Below are 22804 nucleotides of genomic sequence, written 5' to 3'. Positions count from 1 at the left end.
CGATTCTTTGGCACTCAGCTTTCTTTATAGTCCAACTCTCACATCCATAAATGACTACTGGAAAAACCATAGCTTTGACTAGATGGGCCTTTGTTGGCAAAGTAATGTCTCTGCTTTTTAATATGCTGTCTAGGTTGGCCATGGCTTTTCTTCCAAGGAGCAAACGTCTTTTAATTTCATGACTGCAGTCACCATCCGTAGTGATTTTGGAGCCCAAGAAAATAAAGTCTGTCACTGTTTTCATTGTTTCCCCATCTGTTTGCCATGAAGTGATGGGACCAGATACCATGATCTTAGTTTTCTGAATGTTGAGTTTTAAGCCAGCTTTTTCCCTCTCCTCTTTCACTTTCATCAAGAGGCTTTTTAGTTCCTCTTCACTTTCTGCCATAAGGGTGGTGTTATCTGCATATCTGAGGTTATTGATATTTCTCCTGGCAATCTTGATTCCAGCTTGTGCTTCTTCCAGCCCAGCGTTTCTCATGATGTACTCTGCATATGTTAAATAAGCAGGGTGACAACACCCAGCCTTGACGTACCCCTTTCCCTATTTGAAACCAGTCTGTTGTTGTTCCATGGTACAGTTTTTATTTGATACATAGTTTTCTTCATATTCACTTATCCCTACTAGTTTGAGCATACAGATCAGTTTATTCAGATGTTCCATATTTGTGCTATTCATCTTCTGATTGATCCAGCACATTCTGAGAGGAATTTGTTAAACCTTTCATCTACAGTGTTTTGCTTACTTACTTCTTTATATAACTCTGTTAGTGCTCAGTATATTTAGAGCATATATTAGGCACCTGTAAGGTGTTTTTTTATCACCGTGTCTTTTTTTTTCTTACTTCTTTGTAAGACTTATAATTTGCCTCTTTGTCCAGTGTGATTTGTTTTTCCCCCCAAAAGAGCTTTTTTTTCACTGTTCTAATGAAATAGTTGCCAATATTTTCTTTGGTTCATATTTTCCTGGTCTGCCTTATTTACTGCTTTTACTTTGAAACTCTGTATCTTTATGTTTACATGTACTTCTTAAAGGGAAAAAAGAATTACTAGTGCTTATATTTTTTAATTCATCATTGTAGTCTTTATCTTTTGATTTTTGAATGTAACATGTTTATAGTTACTGTAGAACTGCTGTATTAAAAATTATTTTTGCTGTCATGTTTTTCTGTTTTCAATGTACTCTATCTACTTTCTGTCTTTCCCTTGCCCTCTACAGCTAGTTCTTATTAAAATAGAGACAACCACATCAGGATACCCATGCTTCCCTACACATTTCCTGCACTTGCTGAAACAATTCATTCCCATTGGAAAAAGACAGCTCCTCTAACTTGCTCTCCCCTTCCGTTAGTTATATTGTCCGATCTGAGCCCACACCTCAACACTGCTTTGTTGATATTAGCTAGAATTTAGTTTTGGATTGTTTACAATGTGTATTGTTTTTGTCCTCGCTTTTATCCAAAGTAAAGTAAGCGTTGCTATGCTATCATTGCACTGCTCTGAGTGTTCAATCGCTAAGTTGTGTCCAACTCTTTGCAACTCCAAGGACTGTAGCCCACCAGGCTCCTCTGTCCATGAGATTTCCCAGGCAAGAATACTGGAGTGAGTTGTCATTTCCTTCTCCAGGGGATCTTCCTGACCCAGGGATTGAACCCACATCTCTTGCATTAGCAGGTGGGGTTATTTACCACTGAGCCACCAGGGAAGCCCATGTTATCACTATTACACATAATAACCTCTAAGAGTTTTCCTTTTCACTAGAGTATTCCCTCCAGGAGCATTGTCTAAAAGGTATATGCTGCAAGTCTACTTTTGAGCTCATAGGTAAATGACTCAAGCTCTCTGTCTTGAGTACTAAGTATCTATGATGTGACTGACTTTTCTGTACAAGCTAAAGCTGAGGCTCACGGAATTTGCTTGTGCTTGCCCTTCGTGCAGTGCTGTCTTCTGAGAGCAGACTCCTTTTGCTGGGGTTCTTATACTTCAGGGTATGGAGGAAGGGAGGAGGAGGGAGTGTTCAGGGGAGGCTGCCTCTGCCTCTGCCTGTGTTACCTGGAGCTTCCAGCACCATTCCCTTATTAGCCTCAGCCCTCAGTTTCTAGGCTCATATCCACGCCTGAGTTGCTCTGGAAGGGAGGTCCTGGAACCACCTTGTATGTTTTTGCTACCACTCTAAATACCAGGAATTTCAAAGGTTTTTCACAGGCTATTCGCCTCCCACTTCAAAAAACTTCCCCCATGGTTATGTCATCAGTCCTTTTTGGATATGGAGTTTTTTTGTCTCTGAATCAACCCTGGGAAACCTAGCTTAGGTCTTTTCACCTTTGGAATCCCTATATACTTGTTTGGGATCTCTGACAGCATCTTGGCAGGGGCACTCTGTTGATCACTTCTCAGACCTAAGCATCTTAATTTGGTTTTCGCCACTCCAAATTTTTCTTTACTTGTCAACTTCAGTTTTTTCTGGTTGGAGACACTGTTCTTAAATCCTGCCTCCCTACTCAGAAGTTCATAGAATAAATTCCACTGAGGGTTTTGAGTTGCCATTGACAACTCTTCCTTTTCCCTAACAAAATCTAAACTGTGGATCTTTAAGTCTAAGCTCTTGAGGCACAAATTGATCATTTTATTTCAGATAAAATATTCATCTCAAACTGAGATCCTTATATTAACCTAAAATTCTAAAATATGTATTAATCAAAAAATATGTCAGCTTTGGAAGCTATACCCAGGGGAGTTAATTCTCTTTTTTGAATATTGCAAAGCCATCACCAGCCTTTTCTTTCTCTCCAGTGCTCATTATGTTGACCGTTTATTAGGGCAGTGTTAGATTTCTCCCTGAACAAGAGCAGCTGAGGTCCACAGTGAGGTCAGATGGCTTTTCCCTAAGCCAACTCAGTACACCCCTTGCCTAAGGTGAAGCCATCAAAGGCAGTGGTGTTGCCCAGAAGGAGACCCACCAAAATCAAATTTCTTCTAGACACAATCCATAGTGCATAAAAATTAATCAAGTCCTACCATGACTTACTTTATTCATAATACTTAATGGTCATGTAATAGGAGTTTTTATTCAGCACTTAAAGTTCATAAGTGCGGGTTTTACATGGAGATAGGTATTATGCTGATGGTTTAATTACACACCTTTTTGCACACCAAAGGAAATGGGTTATGCAGATTTCATAATTAAAGAAGGACTTCTGAAAGAGAATGGATGTAGGGTGGACTCATCTTTCTGAAAATGTTTATTTTTAAATTAGTAACTCTATGAAAATGTGCAACCCAGGAAATACTTTAGGTTAGAAGTTGTTTATATATACACAATGTGCTTTTTCTCTCTCCACCCGCCACCACACCCAGTTTTCCAGTTCTCATGCTACAAATTAAAAAAAAAATTATGAACTTAATTTAGCACTAAGTAATTACCACAGCTCTTTTGCTTTAAGGCTAGCATAAGAGACTTTCTCTGCTAGGGACATCAATTTTAAGTTCATTAAGTAAGTCACCTGATTCTGGGCCAAAGATGATTTTGCTGTATTTCCAAATTCTTGATTTCACTGAATTCAAACTGTATGATTGCTCCCAAGTAGATTCTGTTTTCATGGGATAAAGATTTTCTACCTTCCTTGTGTTACTGAAACCAAAATACTTACTCTTTCCTACCCCCATCACACCTGCCCCCAGCATATATCCAGCCCTAAACTCTTCACAACTCTAGGTTTCTTTCATTGACTGCCTACTCAGCATCTCAAGTTCAGTGGTCAGCAAACCTCTTAAGTTTTTTCTTTTTTTTTTGGTGTATATTTGCTTTACAGTGTTGTGTTAGTTTCTGCTGCACAAAATCATGCATAAGTGACATATATCCCCTCTTCCTTGAATCCCCTTCCCATCTAGGTCACAACAGAGCACTGAGTTTGCTGTACTAATGCAGTCAGTTGTCATTATATTCATTTTATGCATAGTAGTATGAAATGTTATTCAACCATAAAAAGGAACAAACTTGTGCTGTTTACAGAGACACGCATACCTCTTGAATTTAAAACGTAGATCAGTCTTCTTGAGGTCTTCCCGGTTGGCTCAGTGGCAAGTCTGTTCTTTCAGTTTATCATGCAAAACAGCTTGGAAGTCTGTACCAGCACTTTTAACGATGGACCATGTTGTTGTTCAGTCGCTAAGTCGCATCCAGCTCTGTGACCCCACAGACTGCAATACGCCAGGGCTCTCTGTCCTCCACTATCTCCTGGAGTTCACTCAAGTTCATGTCCATTGAGTCAATGATGCTATGTAACCATCTCATCCTCTGCTGCCCTCTTCTCCTTTTGCCTTCAATCTTTCTCAGCATCAGAGTTTTATCCAGTGAGTTGGCTCTTCATGTCAGGTGGCCAAAGTATTGGAGCTTCAGCTTTAGCATCAGTCCTTCCAGTGAGTATTCAGGGTTGATTTCCTTTAGGATTGACTGGTTGGATCTCCTTTCAGTCCAGGGGATGCTCAAGAACTGTGGTGCTGAGCACCACAGTTCAAAAACATCAATTCTGGCACTCACCCTTCTTTATGATTCAACTCTCACATCCGTACATAACTTCTGGAAAAAACATAGCTTAGACTCTATGGACCTTTGTTGACAAAGTGATGTCTCTGCTTTATGCCGTCTAGGTTTGTCACAGCTTTCCTTCCAGGAAGCAAGCGTCTTCTAATTTCATGGCTGCAGTCACTAGCCGTGGTGATTTTGGAGCCCAAGAAAAGAGCATCCATCACTGCTTCTACTTCTTCCCCTTCTATTTTCCATAAAGTGATGGGACTGGATGCCATGATCTTAGTTTTTTTGAATGTTAAGTTTTAAGCCAGCTTTTCCACTCTCCTCTTTCACCCTCATCAAGAAGCTCTTTAGTTCCTCTTCACTTTCTGTTATTAGAGTGATATCATCTGGTGTGATGGCCCGTAGTCAGTGACAAATTCTGTTGGCTCTGGTTTCAAAATATAACTCCTGCTGCCCCTTAGTTCCAGACCCCGTAGTCTCTCTTCCACCTGATGTCTCTGCTCCCATACTTGCATCCTTACATTCACAGGATAGCAGTCAGAGGAATCTGCTAAAACCCGTCAGGGGATATTATGCTTGTGCTCGTAACCTCCAGTGGCTTCCATCTCTCCAAGAAGCAAAGCAGAGATCTTCAGCATGAGCTCACCAGCGGATGACATCTGCTCCATTCCCTTTCTGTCCTTGCTTCCTGCAGCCTCTTCCTCACTCTTCTAGACTTAGGAAGTTCTTGCCTCCTCCATTCCCTTTGCATAGGACACTCTCCTCCCAGTTGGCAACCACCTTGCTCCCTCCAGATCTTTATTGAAATGTCACCCTAGCATTGAGGTCTTTGCCGTGGCAACCACCCCACTGGCCCTCTTCTAGGCATTTTCTCTCCTGCTCCACTGCTTTATTTTTCTGCAGACTGCCTATCACCGTCTAACCTGCTATGATCTGCATTCCTTGTCTAGAGAGGAGGTAAGGGAAAGCGGGGATTATTTTCTCCTTTGTTCACTACTGAACCCCCAGAAACTAAAAAGTTGTCTGACACAGAGTAGGCACGAAGCATAGCTGTTTGGTAGATGAACGGGCCACCTCTAAGGTGAAACTGGAGAAGCAGCCACCTGAGGGCTAGGGGCCATGTCTTAAATGCTGAGAACTCAACACAGTTCTCAGCACTGGTGGCGGGCAGTGCGCAGTGGGTTGAGCGTTCCTAGCATCATTGGTATTCTTAGAGGGAACAGTTTTATCCTGTCCATCCCGATCCTGCTTAGTCTGGCAAACACTCTCCACGGGCGAGGCCATTAGAGGACATCCCTCCTGCTGTTGGTTATTGTGGCTGGCTGGGAGAGGAACGGATGACCCAAGTGAGAGCGATCGGAATCCTCCCCTAGATATGTCTGACAGTGAAAACAAGGACCCTGACTCACAGATTTGACACTGGTGTGGTCACCTTCTTTACCACCCAGAGGAAGCCAGGGGCATTATTCAAAACAGTCAGCAGCTGGCATGACACGGGCAGCATCATTCAGAATCAGAGGGTGGAAACAGTGAGTGTCGTGTGGCTGTGGGCCGGCTGAGTGTCAGCAGCAGAAACCCACCTGTAGCTGGGGAGTGTGGGCTTCATACCCCTAGAGACGCAGGGTTTGGGGTGGGATGGGGAAGGGAGAGAAGAAGATATATTGAGGAGATGGGGAAGGAAACACAGAGTATGCGCCACTCTTGGGGTCCACTGTCTGTCTGTCTCACTTTGCTCTCTTCTTTCCCATCGTTTATATTCCTAATTAATAGCTATCTGAGACTGTGAAGACATTTTTTGAAAAACCATTACTTTTGGAGAGCTATGCTCAAGCATTAGTGACCCCTCTCTCTGTTTAACTGTGATTCTGTATTTGAGCCTATATTCAGTCAAGCCTGAAGACAAATTCCCTCTGATCAAGAAATGAGAGAAATAATATAAAATGCATCCAAGTTATTCTCCAGTGACCTGGATCAACTATTCTTTTTTAGCATCTCAGATTATGTTGGACTTGGGGAGAGCACATTTTGCTTCTCTTCCAGCTGCAAAGAGGTGCTGCTCTTCTCCCCAGTACAGTGTGTTTTAAGCTTATAATCTTATTTATACAGTGATAGGAGGAGGATCGTTCAGAACATGGATTTGGCATGCCACACGACTCTTTCTTATGAGGCCATGATTACGAGTGGTTCAGTCTGGGCTTCTGTCTCAAACATCATCTAACCTGTGCCGTCCCTGACTTTTGGGGCTTCGGACATGTGGGCCTCCTTTGATGTACTTGAACCTGGGAGCCTCCTTTCAGGTCCTTGAACTTGGAATGCTCTTTTCTATAGTAGGGCTTTGATGCCTGTTGTTTCCTCTGTGAATTGCCCACCACTCCACAGTACATTCATTAGGGGTATTTGATTACAGACTGGCAGATGCAAGAGAAGTTATCGGCTCACATGACTGAAAGCCAGAAGTGTACCTGTAGCTTCAGGCATGGCTGCCTCCAGGAGCTTAAATGATGTGATCAGTATATCTGTTATTTCTTGTTCCCAGTGTCAATTTCAGTCTCCTCTCCTGGCTTTCTGCCTTGGTCTTGGTCTCAGCTCTCACTCGTTTCTGGGCTTCTACCTTTGTCTCTTTCTCTTTTGTCTCTGTTTCCTTTATTTCCTGTTATGTAGGTGGCTCCTTTCCGCATTATAGCACAAATGGTCAGTTAGGACTCTCAGCGCTTGTCCTGGCCAATCAACAGTTCCTTCAAGAAGAGTATTTCTCTCAATAGTTTTAATAAAGACTTGGGATGACCTCTGAGGAAGAAGGTTAAAGTAAAGGTTAAAGTGCCCCTGAAGTCACATTTACAGGGTAGGAGGGAGGGTGCTCTGTAATGAATAAGGGTGCTGTGCTTGCAGAAGAGAAATGCCTGCTGGGGATCAAAGTCATCAGCAGCCCACCTAGACGAGAGATGGTCCTCGCTCCCTTTTCCAGGCCATAACTCAGTCTCCTGTCTTTGCAGGCCTGTTTCCTGACCCCGCCTCTCAAGAGCACATTTCTCTTTATTACATGTGCTTGTAACACTGGACTTTTATGCTTCAGCATGACACTGAGCAGCCTGGCTCCCAGCTAGAGTGTAAAGTATAGGAACACACACACCCACACCCACACACACACACGCACACACACACACTCTTGTTTAGTCTTTACACCTATCTCTTGCCATGTGAGAATGCTTACTGAAGCTTAGAGACATTTGTCCAAAGTCGCACAGTTATCAAGATGGCCAGGGCAAGAGAAATTCTGTTTTTCTGGCTTCAGTTCCAGGCTTGCCTGCTTCTGCTCTTAGCCATTCTCATCACGCCCGAGGCCCGTTCAGGGTGGTCCTGCAGGGACTATGACAGAGTGAGTCTGTCCTCAAGGAGCTCACAGCTTCTCTGGGCATTTTGCCAGGGACACTGGATCTCAGCTAAGGTGGAGATTCTGGATATAAATGTTTTAATGTACCTGTTAGGAAGACATTTTATGGACTTTATAGAAGGACTCAAGAAAGGTGTCTGGCTGCTCACCATTTCAGACAGGAGCAGAAATAGTCCTCTGACAGGAGTCAAGTCATGAAAATCTTATGATGAATAAACTCAGAGTGTTGACCACACTTGGGAATTGTTGTCCTGACATTGCATTTAATAGTGGGCACAAATTAGGACTTTGGGATTAACATATACGTGCTACTGTATATAAAATAGATAATCAGTAATGATCTACTATGTAGCACAGGGAAGTACACTCAATATTCCGTAAAAACCTGGATATGAAAAGAATCTTGAATGCAGATATATATATATATATATATATATATATATATATCTGAATTACTTTTCTCTATACCTGAAACTAACACAACATTGCAAATCAATTAGATTTAAATTTAAAATTTAAAAAATACTGGGTACAACAGACTGTATGTATAAAGCTCAGATTTAAATGGCTTTCTCCACATTATTTAATAACTTTGTAATATCTTAAAAATGGCCATCAGCGATTCCACTTGAAAGTTACATATCACACGAGCCCATTTGGTGCCTTAGGTGAGAGGTTGTTTAGACTCAAGTGCCGGGACCAGTGCCAAGACAGGGCTAGTGGAATCAGCCATGGAGGCGAATGCCAGCCCCCCAGCTTCTCCCCCACACGGCCTCGAGCGTGTTCCCCAGGCATCCCATGGTCCTCATCTGTAAGGTGCTGCTCATCATTCCCACCTGGAGGGTTTGTGGTGAGAATCTTAGATCTGATACCTGGTCTGCTTGGCTGTAAAATAGTGGAATGGTTTATGCGGGCAGGCTCTGGACTCCGTAGAAGCTGAAAGTCTACCTCTCCCCACAAGGCAGGGTGACGCTTGCTGATTCACTCCGCAACTGTGAGTGTCGGTTTCTGCTCCCCGTGCTGGGGCCCCAGCAGCTGAGCATACAGGCAGGCCCTCGTGGTTGGAGGGAGATGGACCATAAGAAAGACACAGAGGAATGCAGAATGCTGTGAGGGGCTGAGCGCAATGGAAACGCCAAAGTGGGGAAGGGGATGTAGAGTGTGGAGGGCAGAGCGGGCAGCCAGCGTGCTCTGCACCCCGTGAGGGCAGGAAAGGCCACTGGGCTGTGATGTTTGGAAGGAGGGAGCCTGTGAGCCACACAGAGGGCCAGGAAACGCACATCCACTGCAGAGGGAAGAGAAACCCTGAGCCCAAGTGTGCTCCGAGCCCAGGAAGAACAAGGCGGCCCACGTGGCCCCAGGAGAGGGTGGAGGGGGCAGTTTCCTCCCTGGAATGTGAAGCTCATGTGGCATCACCTCCTCAGGAACTGCTGAACTGGACTGTGTAAAAACACTGGGCTGTGGTGACAAGAATTATGACTTTTCCATCTGCCTGATCTATGGCCCTGCCATGATGACTTTAGTGGTTTTCTAAGTTTCTTGTTGACCTTGCCCTGCCTCAGACTCCAGCCCTCTGCCTCTGCTTCGAGCACCTTCTCCCTCCTTCTTCCAAGCCAGCAGACTCTTAGAGACACCCTTGGGTTTCCCTTAAGCATGGTGTGTTCCCAGAAGCCTTCTTGACTGTCCCCAGGGGAGGGGTGGACTTCCCTTCTTATTAGCATTCAGTGCTTTCCGGCACAAGCTAATGTTGGAGAACTCTCTTCCCAGGGAGCCAGGGGGTACGATGGGGCCAACACTCTGTCTTGTCCCCAGTTTATCTCCAATGTTGAGTTTGAGCAGGTCATCGAATGCGTTTGATGCTTATTCATGGATGGATGGATGGTTGGAAGCATGCATGCTAGTGAAATTTGCTCCTAACAGGGCATGTGAACAGGGCAGGGTTTAATTGGACAGTATTATAATAGTGGTTAAAGACAAGAGTACCATGCAAAGTCATTCATGGTGAGATCATAAATTTTATCAATTAAAGTCCCCAAGGGGGAATCTGTTCAATGCTTAGAACCTTACTTAAAATTGGCAGGATCCCTTCTGGTCATGTAGTTCAATGTCCTCCGTTCACAGGAAGAGGAAGGGGAAGACCAAAGAGATGAAAGTCTCCCAGTGACTCACCAGGTCACCCAGTGTGTATGGTCAGGGCTGGGTCTGGTCACCTGGCACTTGGGTTTTCCTGCATTTGATTTGAAGGACATGCTGGGGACTGCTTGCTTCTAGCATCCCAGGTTCCTAACACCGACATGCTATAAAGGATAATAAAGTACAATGCAGCTAATGCTGGCCAGAAGTGGTAGGGCTGTTTTGGGGGTTGGCTGTTTCTAGATTTGTTGCATTTTGTGGGCAGGAACTCACCCCTTTCATGTGAGGGCTTCTAAGTCTTCCAGCCTAATTGAATACTTTTTAAAGTATTTTAATTTCTGGATCAGACACACCATGTTCCAACCTGCCTGGCAAATTCCCACTGCACCCCCCACTCCTCACACTGGTGGAATTCTAAAGTAGCAAACTTGATTTGCAAATAAATTATTAGTAAACATTTGAAAGTGAGAAACAAATTATTCCCACAACACTTGGCTCCTTCCTTCAAATACACACTTGAAAACTGCTAAGAATCTATTCCGTGAGAATGCTTGAATCTCTCCCTAAATCATAACATGGGTAAACTTACCGAAATATTTTTACAATTTTATTAGAGGTTTTAATTCACTGCTTTATCTATCTCTGTTAGACTGCAAAATAGCTTTAAATATTCAAGTGGTAATTAATGAATCTTTTATGTTGCAAATCAAACATTTTCATCTGCGCGCTGGTGGAGTAGTGGTGAGGCAGGATTTAAAGAGTAATTGTTTCTCTGGATTCCCCACTGTTGACTAGCATTACCTTAAATTTGCATGTGTTGCCTGGTGGGGCTGAAGCTCAATGTGGAAGGTCTGCTGTCTTTCGAGGTCAGGATTTCTTAACGTATTTCTTGCCAGAGACATTCCCGACTAGATGGAAAGTCTTTGAATGTGGAATTTTTGCTTGAGTGCAAAATAATAAAAAGCATGTGTATGTTAAAGGAAAAAAAAAAAAGATCAGCTTAATGGCAAATGAGCATTGGCTTACATTAATATTCTATTACAGTAAAAACTTCTATTTAATAAATTTTCTCCAGACTTTTCTCCACCCCAGAAACTAATGTATTTTTCTAAGTGGCATGCCAACCTAAAGAAAGTATGTGATACATTTGATTTATGTTAAGTCAATAACATGCACAAGCCATTTAAAATTGTATTTTAAGTGTAGAAATATCAATCCAAAATATAGTCCCTTGTATTGAGAAGGGAGGAGTATTAGCTTTTCAGAGGCTGAAGTGCCTTGTAAATATTATTCTATTTAGAAGATGTTTTTCAAATGTGCTGCTTTATGTTGAGTGGCAAGAAAGCAAGCACAAAATCCCAGTTGAGAATCGAAAATTAAACTGGTATTAAAGATTCACATAGCAAAATAGTTCTCCTTCATATTAATGAGACACGAGCCAGGGAGAGCGGCTCTCCAGAAAGCTCACAGAAGGACTGACAAACACATCTCTGTGTCACCCTGTGTTCTTTTGTGGCCTCACAAATGCTGGACTGGGTGACATTTATGTATCAGAGCAATAAGCTAAACAGGAAACAATTTATGTCACCTAAAGCTTTTTAACAAATCGATGCAACTATTTGTAATTGCTTGTTTCACAAGATTAAAAGTGCTAAGGCCTGATCTTCGCTCACGGATTTGTGGTCAACCTGACCTGTGCTTCCGTTGTTTAAGAAAAAAAAAAAAAGAGAGAGAGAATTGGTGATCAGCAGTGACTTCCATCAAGTAATCCATATTGCTAATATTTCTGGAATTTTAATGTAGTTACAATTTATAGCTGATCAAATGTGGTTACCTAAATTGCTGTTGCTAGTAGACAGTTTAACTGTCTTTATTAATTACAGTATAATTTAATGTTTGAGTACAGTACTTGTGTTGGTCATTTTTACAGCTAGAGCAGTTATCTGCCTTATGACGAACCATTTTAGCATTTTCAATGGAAATTTGCTAATATGATGAGTGATAAAAATGTCACACGCCGGTAAATAATGATTATTGCTTTGGCTGAAATTAATTCTTGAAAGGCCGGTTACCTTCAAATTAACATTATAACTTGAAGCTTGTCTTTTCCCCCCCTTTTTCCTCCTCCCTGTATTCTTGGTATAAGCCAAAGAAAAGGCCGGTGGATCCTTTCAAATGGATATATATGTGTATTTTGGGGGGTTACTAAGCATGGAATGTCATTTTACAATCAGAGCAGAAATAAGATGATAGGGGGTTTTGTTTTTTTAAAAAATAAAATGCTGTTTAAAAATAAATAGAAGTCTAGAATGACAGTTTTCTAAGCCAAATATTGTCCCACAGTTAAACCAGTGTTTTTGTATGTAATTTAATTTCCCTCCAATGTGAATTCTGTCTTAAATCTTTCATCCATCAGTCAGTTCCTTAAATGAAGGTCTGAGACCCAACTTCACTTTATTTAAATAAAGACTACTTTTGACTCAACTACAATCAGGATGAAAGATAAATTGTGATTACTAGCCTACATATCGGAGAAGGCAATGGCACCCCACTCCAGTACTCTTGCTTGGAAGATCCCATGGACGGAGGAGCCTGGTAGGCTGCAGTCCATGGGGTCACGAAGAGTCATACACGACTACGCGACTTCACTTCCACTTTTCACTTTCATGCACTGGAGAAGGAAATGGCAACCCACTCCAGTGTTCTTGCCTGGAGAATCCCAGGGACGGCGGAGCCGGGTGGGCTGCCGTCTATGGGGTCACACAGAGTCGGACACGACTGAAGCGACTTAGCAGCAGCAGCCTACACATAAATATGTAGTATCAGATTTAATCTTCTTTGGGGGGAAGGGACAGTAAAAACGATCAGGCAGCTGGTTAGTGTTGGTGTGAAATTGGTCTTCCTCAGAGTTTATTTAGGCTGTTGATATAAAAGTTCCCATTTAAAAGAAGCACCAACAGTTTGGGTTTGCTGCCTAGTTTATCTGAACGGCAAGCCTGAAATAAAGATGTCAGAGAATGTTCCTGCATTAGAACAATTCCTGAAATACAAATAAAAACGTCGTATGCATCAACTAGCAAAATCTTCACCGATGCAGTGTCATACATACTTGGTTAGGGTCTTTCGGTTGACTCAAAATATGTGGACATATTTAATTTTACCACCTGCACATGCTCTAAGCAGTGTTTATGTTTAAGCCTGGTATTTAAAGGAATTTCAATTAACCCTAATTTATTTGTAGTAGCTAGAATAAGAATTAAGGGTTCAAATGTTTCACTAATTATCAGACTAGAGGGCTTTTAGACAGTGGCATAACTGTTACTGAAAAGGGGCTACTACTCTGCAAAATATGTATGAAAAAAATGTTTTCCTAATAAGGTCTTTTCAAAACAATGCTGAGGAAGAACATTTATATTTTCTTCAGTGTCAGCTGGTCTTTGCCAAGTAACTGCAAGGTTAATTTTCAAGACGTCCATTGGCTTGCGTTATGTGCTCTGAACTGTATACCTAACGGTTGTATGTCATTGTAGTTTGGCCACTTAGAAGTGGTGCTTTTGATATACTAATTTTTTTACTCAAAGAGAATGCCCAAATTAATTCATCCTTATATATGACAGAATAGTATTAGAGAGAAATAGTGAATTTTCCTAGAGGTCTGAAATTCTTAAAAGACCTCAGAAATCAAGATGGTTTTTCTGGAAATATTCAGTTATGGGAGCTTTTACTATTTGGTTCCGGGAAGGCAGCTATGGACCAGACCATACTTTTGGATAGAATATTTTTATAAAATCATTTGTTCTAATCTCAGCATTTATCTTTATATGCAAAGAGATTTCTTGATGAGAATATTATAGACGGTGCATGTTTTTGACATTAGCATTTTATTTGGATGACTAATCTTGCAGATGTGAAATTTAAATGAATTATTCATGAAATTGCTTTCCTCTGAAATTTTAGTTTGCTCTTAATGCTAGTTATTCAATATTTTGTTTTTTCTATATAAAATATGATGGAAAAAAAATCAGTGTGCTTCCTGGAGAGAAAAGGTAACCTCCCCTTTTCTGTGTTTTTCCCCCTAATTCTCTAAGTGGAGACTTTCACTTTGAAATCCTGAGGGATGAGAGCTTCACCCCTCTGTGATGATGAAAGCTTTTAGTTAAGATTGATTTTAATTCTGAGTTGGAAGCAGCTGGTGCTAAACCGAAGGCATATGCCGAACATACACTCTCAGGAGGTCAGAAGGGGAAAGAAACTTAGGCGGTGGCGACTTTTACTACCAGTGTGAACAACCAGTATTTTTATTGCATTTGAAAATGCGATCATGTCAGTAATTAGTACTGACTACACAACATTTTTTTTTATTGTCTGTATCCACAGACACGGAATGATGGAATTACAGTTGATGTCAAGGAATGAGTTCCTTTTATGCCTTATCAAAACAGAACAAAAAGAAAAAAAATTCTTGTTACTGGCAGCACATCTCCACGGAGCACCATGCTCACAGTCCGGGCTGTACCATCTCCACGCAGGCTTCTGTGTAGCGCACGTCGTGAGAACTACACGGGGCCCACATAGATGCCTTTGGAATTGTTAAGTCTCATTCTCGGGAGAGAAAAGCCAAACCGACTCTCAGAAACATCTGGAATATCCAGAGGGTCTACCACTAAGCAAAAGGTCCCCCAAAGATTCAGAATCCTGACAAACATGTTCTTCTTTGTACCCTTGGAAACGGAGATCAAGCTGGAATGTGGAAAGGAGAGGAAATCTTTAACTTTTTTTTCCCCCATGATAAAATTGCTAATGACGGACATCGCATTTTGGGTGAAGAATCCAAGGTGTCTTTACCAGGTCTGATGGAACGCTGGGAATCAGGTCGGAGCCATCCAAAGGTGGCGGGGCTGGCGGTCACTCTTCCCATCCATAAGCCTTGGTATTTCCTTTCACTGCTGGTACACTGCAGGCAGCGCTAACTTGTCTCACAAGGACTAGGGACAATAGGGTGGATCCTCATTCCTGACGGTGCATCTGTCTGATGCGAGGGACTGTTCTCCCTAAAGGTACACTTTTCTTTGGAAAAAAAAAAAGTAACAAAATTGTCTGTACATCTTGGCACCTTGTAAAGTTTTCTCTTTTTTTTTTTTTAATACAAAAAGTTCAATAGCTTTGACACTCTCATGATTAATCACTACTTCACTGATAAACTTTGAAAGTGTGACCCTGGAATTTCATCATGCAAAGTATTTACTGCAGCAGGAGAAAACACTTTTTAAAACAACATTTTTTTTTTCTCTTTTCAAATGTATGAACTCATTTACGATAGCCAGGAGGGCAATGGTAGGATAAACACAAGGGATAGGAATGTATCAAAAAACAGATTAACACACACCCGTTCGCACACACACCAAAAAAACCTGTACAAGATGCTCTGATCAATGAGAACAGGGAAAAAAAAAAAAAAAATCTGTCAACTATGTTACAATTTAAAAGCCAAAAAAAAAAAAAAGTTTGGGAGTTTTTCCCTCCCACATGTCAGGAAATGTCATCCGATATTCTTAAAGCAAGAATAACTAAATAAAATACATGTGCAGCATATTCTGCAATTCCATTACATACAGTAGTTTTTTTCCAAAGCTTTTTTTTTCCTTAAGTATTGTTAATATAAAGCAGTTGCACAAAAAGCAAAGGTGTTTTGACAAACAGGTGTATGCATTTATTCCTTTTTAGGAACAATATCTAAAAAAAGAACCACCCTCCGCCCTCCCCCAAAAAAGACAAAGAGTCACACAGACACATCGGGGTATATGTACAACATAATAAACCCCATCCTAAAGAAGCAACTGGGATTACCCCCAAGGGATACAGAATCAGAATTGGAAAAATCAGAGTGAAGTTTGCTTGCTGTAAAGCCTGAGATTCTTTTTTTTTTTTTTTTCAGTTGGTTCTTCTGCAAGGCTGTGATACCTGCAAAGATATGTAAAATCTAATTTTTTTTTTCTTTTGCTACAGTCTTTAGACTAAGCATGCAAGACATACGACTAAGTGCAACTGAGTGAAATGTATTTTTTTTTTTTTAATTTTAATCATTCCCTAAAGGTTTGAACTGAGGTATGCGTACTAACAGTTTCTCATGCTGTTAACTTTACTCATGTCTAGCTACACATGCTGAGAATGAACTAATCTACCAGATTTTTATCCTCTTTTGAATACCAAACTAACCAGCAACCACTCCGTTCAGAAGCTCAGGGCCCCCTTCCCATGACCCTGTCTGGCTACTGCCTGCACATCATGACGCTGCCTGGAAAAGTTGGGGAAAAAAAAAATGTAAGTCTCGAGTGACCACAGACTGCCCTTTATAGAGAAAGCAGTGTGAAGCTTCAAAAGTAACTGCCAAAGAAGTTTTTCTACCAAGCTTGTGAGTGGACAGGAATGTTACTTTTTTTTTTTTTTTTAATGAAAAATGCTGAGGCAAGCCTAATCTGAAAGAAAGGAAGGACAAAAAGAAAACCTTTTAAAAAATAAAACAAAAACCTGGAGGATATATATGACAAGAGAAACTAAAATGAACGCAGTGATCATAGCACAGTCTTTAAACAAAAGTGGCATACAATCTTTCTTTGAAAAGAAATGTCTTCTAGAAATACTATTACACGGTCTAGTTCAATTGTGGAAGCTTTTTTGTTCTCTCTGAATTTTACCTTCATTTTACCATAACTGTCTCCTGGACTGGACACCCCCTAAGTTTCATATGCCATACACTGTTTTTGTTTTTCCTTGGAGATGGTACACCCTTAATACTGTATCCTATTTCTCCCTTCAGTAGCCCCGTAATTTCTCTTTACAGGAATGAGTTTTGGTCTCTGTAGGAAAAAAACAAACAACAAAAAATGATTAAAAAAAAAAAAAAAGTAACTACTTTGGTTCCATTACCTACTTGGTCTCCTAAATGTCCTCTATGATGAAGGAGCAGTTGTCTCAAGTTAGCAATAGCCTATATCTCATCAATTGCCTCTAAATTATTTTGCCTCCTTTGATCAACAAGAAGAGGATATTTGGCTTCATCAGATAAAGCATAAAAACAGAGAACATAATTTAACTTTGTGGAATATCTTTGGTAATTTTAGGGGAAAAAAGGTACAAAGCATATAAATTAAGCTCTCCAAACGGCTCTCGAACTAAAACAAGAGCTACAGTCCTAGATAAATAAATGTCAGGAAAGGGGGTGCAAGTAAGCGTTCAGGGTTCCAAGGACTGAGGCTGAACTGACCCATGAGCGTCACGTCCTGCACGTCCTGTTTGTCTCCCCCAGAGCCCAAGGCTGGGCTGAGCTCCCATCTACCTGACGCCTCGCGCTGCTGGCTTCCAAGACAGGACTGGTGGGGTGATGCCGGCTCACAGACGGCATTGCTGCACCAGGTCCGCACAGTGGAAATTAACTCCTCAGCTTCTGCTGAGCCCAGTCCTCATTAACTCACAGAACAAGTTCAAATTGAAATCTGATTTGCATTCAAACAGATGAATGCCACCAAGCAGGTCTGAATGGATGTTTCCATTGGGGGCCAGCGGCACTTGCAGCAGAGTTGTTCAGGGAAGCCAGCTTTGGGGCCATTTTGCAAACAAAGCAACTCATGCTGGTTTTAACAACTGCGAGAGCTTGAGGCCCATCTCAACCAGGTCATCCCAGGGAAGCCTTCTACAGCCACCCGGTCAGTGCTTTTTTTTTTTTTTTTTTTTTTGGTTTTGGGGGAAGAGGGGCTGCTGCCTATGTCTCCTTGTGCTGGTAAATGCTGTGGCATTTATTAAGAATGACGGTAGATACGATATTTAAAATAAAAAAAAGAGGAAAATATGAAACAACCCCCTTCCCACATTCCAATACTGCTTTGTGAAATGAATCTGCATGGTTCCTAGGGTGTCTCTATTTTTTTTTTTTTTTTCTGTCATTCATTCTCTTTCTGGCAGGAACTTCACATCTGGGTGAGAGGACCTTCACATGTAGAGTGCAGCATTTGGGACCTTTTTGCAAAAGACCAAAACGGAATGTTTTCTGACTTTTGAGAAAACAGTGGTGATGTCTGAAGGGAAATGGAATGAGTGACAGAAAACTACGAACGAGAAATGACATTCAGCTTTGTATAATAAAAACACCTATTAACATTCATCACAAGGTACAGAAAACTTGAAGCCTCCAAGAGGCCGCGGGCCCAAATGGAGGCCTGAGGTCAGAACTTAAAATGGTATAGGAGAAGCCAAAAAAAAAAAAAAAAAAAAAGGCAATACATTAAAAAGTTTGGGATAATTATTTTTAAACCCTCCCCCCAATACACACACAAAGGCCTTCCCCATCCCAACTGGAAGCAAAAAAAAAAAAAATGGAGTAAAGGCAGTGATAATCAACATGCAGTACTGTGCAAATAGGTCGTCCATTGCAATCCTTGGATTCTGGGCAGAGGCTTGGTCTGCAGCTCAGGCGCACATGCTCAGTTGGGTGTCCTCGTTGTGCAACGTCGGCAGGACTGCAGTCCAAAGTCTGCTGCTAAAAGTGAATCAGTTTAGCGAATTTACAACACTGATGTTGACTGTTAAGAGAGGAAAATCCCCAGTACCAAACAAGTCCGTCCAATGCACAGAGTACAAATTCCTTTTTTCAACAAAAAGTAGAAAAATCAAAAATACTCCCAAATGGGATTCTTGATGGCACTAAGAGTTAACACATTGCAAAGTTGTCAAAATGTAGTGAAAAATCCTCCAGACTGTACAACCAATGGAGAACGATTTCACTGCCAACTTTTGACATGTTTTGTTTTGTGTGTGTGTTTTTTTCCCCCCAATCTTCACACTCTTGGGGTTGGCCTGCCCAGATGTTCACTCCATGTCCTCATTGACAGGTTCATCTTCGTAATCTCTGTCGTGGTCAAAATCTGGACTATGGTTGGCTGTTGTCACTAAGGAGAGTGGCCCTTCAGCTTCCTCGGGGTCCAGAGGCTCTTCTTTGACGTGTACAGGATGCCTGGAAAAGCAAGAGAAGGTTCACTGAGGGGACTTCCCAACTCAAGGTAAGTTGGGTGTTCTGGGTAGCACAGAAGCCACAGTCTAGGGCTGTGACGTTCTATACAGCAGCCACTAACCACGTGTGACTACCAAAATTGAGACAGTTTAAAACTGTGCTTCTCAGTTGCACTGGCTACATTTTATGCGCTCCAGGGCCACCGCGTAGGCTACTGACTACCATACTGGATTGCACGGAGGGAGGTTCCCACCATCCCGGAAGGGTTTCTGGATGGAAGCACCCGTGGGTGTGTCCTCCCATGGGGTTTCTTACAGTGTGATGTGCATGCGCATTAACATGGGCTCTGGTTAAAATGCAGCCTGAGACTTTCCATCTCTGACCAGCTCTGCATTGATGCTGCTAGACCAAGGACACACTTTGGGTCAGCTAACAGGCCCCGGAGTGGCCTCCTGCATGGAGGAAAACAAACCTTGAAACAATCCCATGAACCAAGAACCGGTAATGCAAGGGTAGTTTGTGGGGACCAAAAACTGGAGGCTGGGCTAATCGCAGCTCTCTGTGTGTTCTGCTTTGCTAGTTAACATGCAGAACCTGTGAAAGAGCTCTCCGGAGACCGACCCCAAGCGAGGGTCTATCATTAATCAACTTCAAGCAAACACAGCAGAGAGACACCATGATACATGTTGGAAACTCCAAATTAATGCATATTTTTACAAACTGTCAATAAGGCAAGAAAAGCCCTGCCAGGAAACACAAACGGAGAGGAAAAGGTGCGCTCAACACAACAATATGATAAGAAAGCGGAGCCCCGGTCAGAATAATAACGCTGTCAGCTGTAAACAAGACTAAACAAGAGGCCCCGGCTGGTAGCAGCCACCGGGACGCGCTGGGCTCTGATGAGATCTGCCAATGCGCTCATTACAGCCCAGCGCACAGTTCACCCGAAGGGGCCGGCGAGGGACCACACGAAACCTCTCCGATAACAACTGAGAAATGTTGTTCGTAAATCATATTTACAACTGATCCTTTTGCAAATACAAATTACTTTCGGTTGTGGGGCTTTTGATATGTAAAAGAGCCATTCAAGTTATAAAACCCGATCCCCATTCAAGTTTTAAAAGGAAAAAAAAAAAGATCCCGCTGCAGGGACCGGCTACCAAGGGTGGATTTTTTCATTCGACTTTATCAAGTATTAGTAATAAGAGGTGGAGCTGGGGACTGCTGCCTCCCTAAATAATTGATGTTGTATGCAAACCCTGAAGGCCACTTGAACCTTGAAAAACCAACAGAGGAGTGCTCCGGACTGCCCTTGCCACGGGGACCTCCTGGACTCTTAATTAGCGAAGCCTGGAGAGTAGTGTTTGGAGGTGGATGTCGGGATAAATAGCTTTTAAAAAACAGAGCCTGTGTTCTTACAAACTATGTGCAAAATGAAATATGCCCAGGTTGTATCAGAGTATGTTTCACTAGTTTGGCTCCGACTATTCTTAGTTTGTTAATGGTCCTATTTATTTGTTTTCAGCGTCAAGATCCGGACCAGATGCATAATTTGCAGAGTCCAGTGTGAAATGAAAATGCATTTGAAAAATTCATTGAGACTTTCCAGATGGAAACAGCTGAGCGTTAAAACTTTCAAGCGTGGGATCTTTGTGAGACTGTGTTCATCGCATGCCTGGGAAGTCAGCCCCCGTAGGCCCCTCCCCTGTATTCTTTCGGGAAGAATTGGGTGTGTGGATTTTTATTCCTTTTTTAAAAAAAATCACCTATAAACCCTAGTTAAGGGAGGATATTTTGTTTTGTCTATCCTCTCCCATTTGGGGTCATGTTTTCACATATTGCAAACATAGCAGGAATGTTATTTTGCTACCTTTAGTTTTAATTTTTTTGACTGTATGAGCACTGTGCTGACTGACATGTTACCCCTTAACACTGGGCATTTGGGACTGTCTTTTTCTCGCCTCTGTACCTTTCAACCCTGTTGTGCTCTTTGTTGTAATACAGTGACCACTTCTATCCATACTTGATTTACCGGCTTAGGATAAATGTCTGAGAATGAAATTGTTGGAGCAGAGGCTAAAACATCTTATGGTTCTTGTGATTTATTGCAATGTTAATTTCCAGAGAAGCTCTATCAATTTAGACTCAACCTCATCAGCCCCAAGTGTTGCTTTTCAAATACGGTGTGTTGCTGAGCAGGTACAAGGAAAGTTCCAGTTACCTTCAGCTGTGTTTCTCGGGTGACTGACAATGGTGAACGTCACTTTATGTTTGGGCTTCATATTAGCACTGTTGAACTGTTACTTCACCCCCTCCTGTCCTCTGGTAGCATGGTTCTAGTAACAGTTTGGACAAGAGTGTTTTAGGGTTGTGTGTTGCCTGAACTGTGAGTCAGCTGTGTTTCCCGTTTTCATTTTTCTTCACACTACCAGATATATTCATCTTTTTAGGTTTATAAAGCTGAATCTGATGACAGAAATGATACAAGGCTATGGGTGGGAGAGGGGGGAGACCCTAGAACAACTGGAGAGTCTTAATGAAGTTCTTGCTTTATAATTTGAGACTTTGACAAATGTTAGGCTAGGCAAAAGAAAAAATCAGGTATGTATCACTTCCCCCAACCCCAACAAGGTAGGTTCGCATGGGAGAGTATTTGGTTCCCCCTGCAATCTGCAGGCAAACTTCAGTGAGATTATTTTCCATCCCAAAGACACAGGTGACGACCCTGTGCACCCTGATTCAAACCCAGCACCTACTATCGAGTGGAGCCCCAGCAAAGGTGAACTGATCAGATCTACGGTGTGACAAGCTGCCAATACAACCAGGTGAGATGGTAATAAGGCTTCTTGGAACTCCAGGGAAATGAGATCCAACTCACGACATTCCGTGAAACCAGCAGACCCCCCCGCTGAGTGGGGCCACTGCAGGAACATGGGCAAGCAGGGCTTTAGAGAATGGGAAAGGATGGCTTTCCATGCAAGATCCATTTCAGGTAAGCTGCAGCCTCCTTCAGACCCTGTGCTTCATAGTCACCCCCCTGCATCCTGGGAAACAGAGCCGCGCGTGGCGCCTTCCACGCTCACTGGTCACCTCCTCCCTTCTCTCTGACTTCTGCTTCCGAAAGGGCTTCCAGGGAGTAACTGTGCAAACCCCACATTTTCCTTCTTAGATCTAACTGCTTTCTTTAGCCACTGTGGGAACAGCAGAGTTTTGAAAGCGAGCTGACTGCTGTCTAAAGGCACTATGTTCAGAGGGTGTGGAGACAGCATGGAGTACGTGCTTTGTACGACAGCTCCTTTAGCTCCTCGCAGGATGAACGGATAATACTCCAAAGCCATACTTCTGGGTTACTTGGTAGTGTTCCGAGAGAGAAAAAAATGCAGTGGTATTTGAGTGTCACGGGGAATGTAAGAAGGAATTCTATGTCAACACTAGATAGCAGGTGGGCCGTTACCAACAGGGTCCTTTAAGCCTTGCTGTGAAGTTTACAATCTGAGTTATTCCAATAGAATAGAAAGCTTAGGAGACAATCTGCGTCATAGCAGGTAATGCATGTTAGATAAGAATTCAAACTCCATCATTATAGAATTTGCGTAATGGAATTGTGAGATGAAAAAGGGTAACCATCTCCAGCACCCAGAGTAGGCATAGGAAATGGGCTGATGACATATAATTCTTTTTAGCAAAATAATTTATTGTACTGTATACCTGTGAGATCTGAGCAACAAACAGTATGCTTTTT

The 22804-nt window shown here is 42.2% G+C and overlaps 1 protein-coding gene across 28 annotated transcripts in view; it reads right to left on the bottom strand.

Annotated features, from left to right (window-relative positions):
* Positions 1-14323: 14323 nt before the first annotated feature.
* The window catches only part of FOXP1 (forkhead box P1), a 627865-nt gene continuing 619384 nt past the window's right edge, over positions 14324-22804 (bottom strand). For all 28 annotated transcript variants that reach the window (XM_061397378.1, XM_061397377.1, XM_061397365.1 and 25 more), the window contains one exon: positions 14324-19065. In XM_061397378.1, the coding sequence (XP_061253362.1) occupies positions 18921-19065 (145 nt within the window). In that variant the 3' untranslated portion in view covers positions 14324-18920. The remainder of the gene's footprint in view (positions 19066-22804) is intronic.

The sequence above is a fragment of the Bos javanicus genome, chromosome 22 (genome assembly GCF_032452875.1).
Source record: "Bos javanicus breed banteng chromosome 22, ARS-OSU_banteng_1.0, whole genome shotgun sequence".
Classification (NCBI taxonomy): Eukaryota; Metazoa; Chordata; class Mammalia; order Artiodactyla; family Bovidae; genus Bos; species Bos javanicus.
Note: the sequence above shows the minus strand (reverse complement) of the source record. Positions and strands in the feature narration are given on the sequence as shown.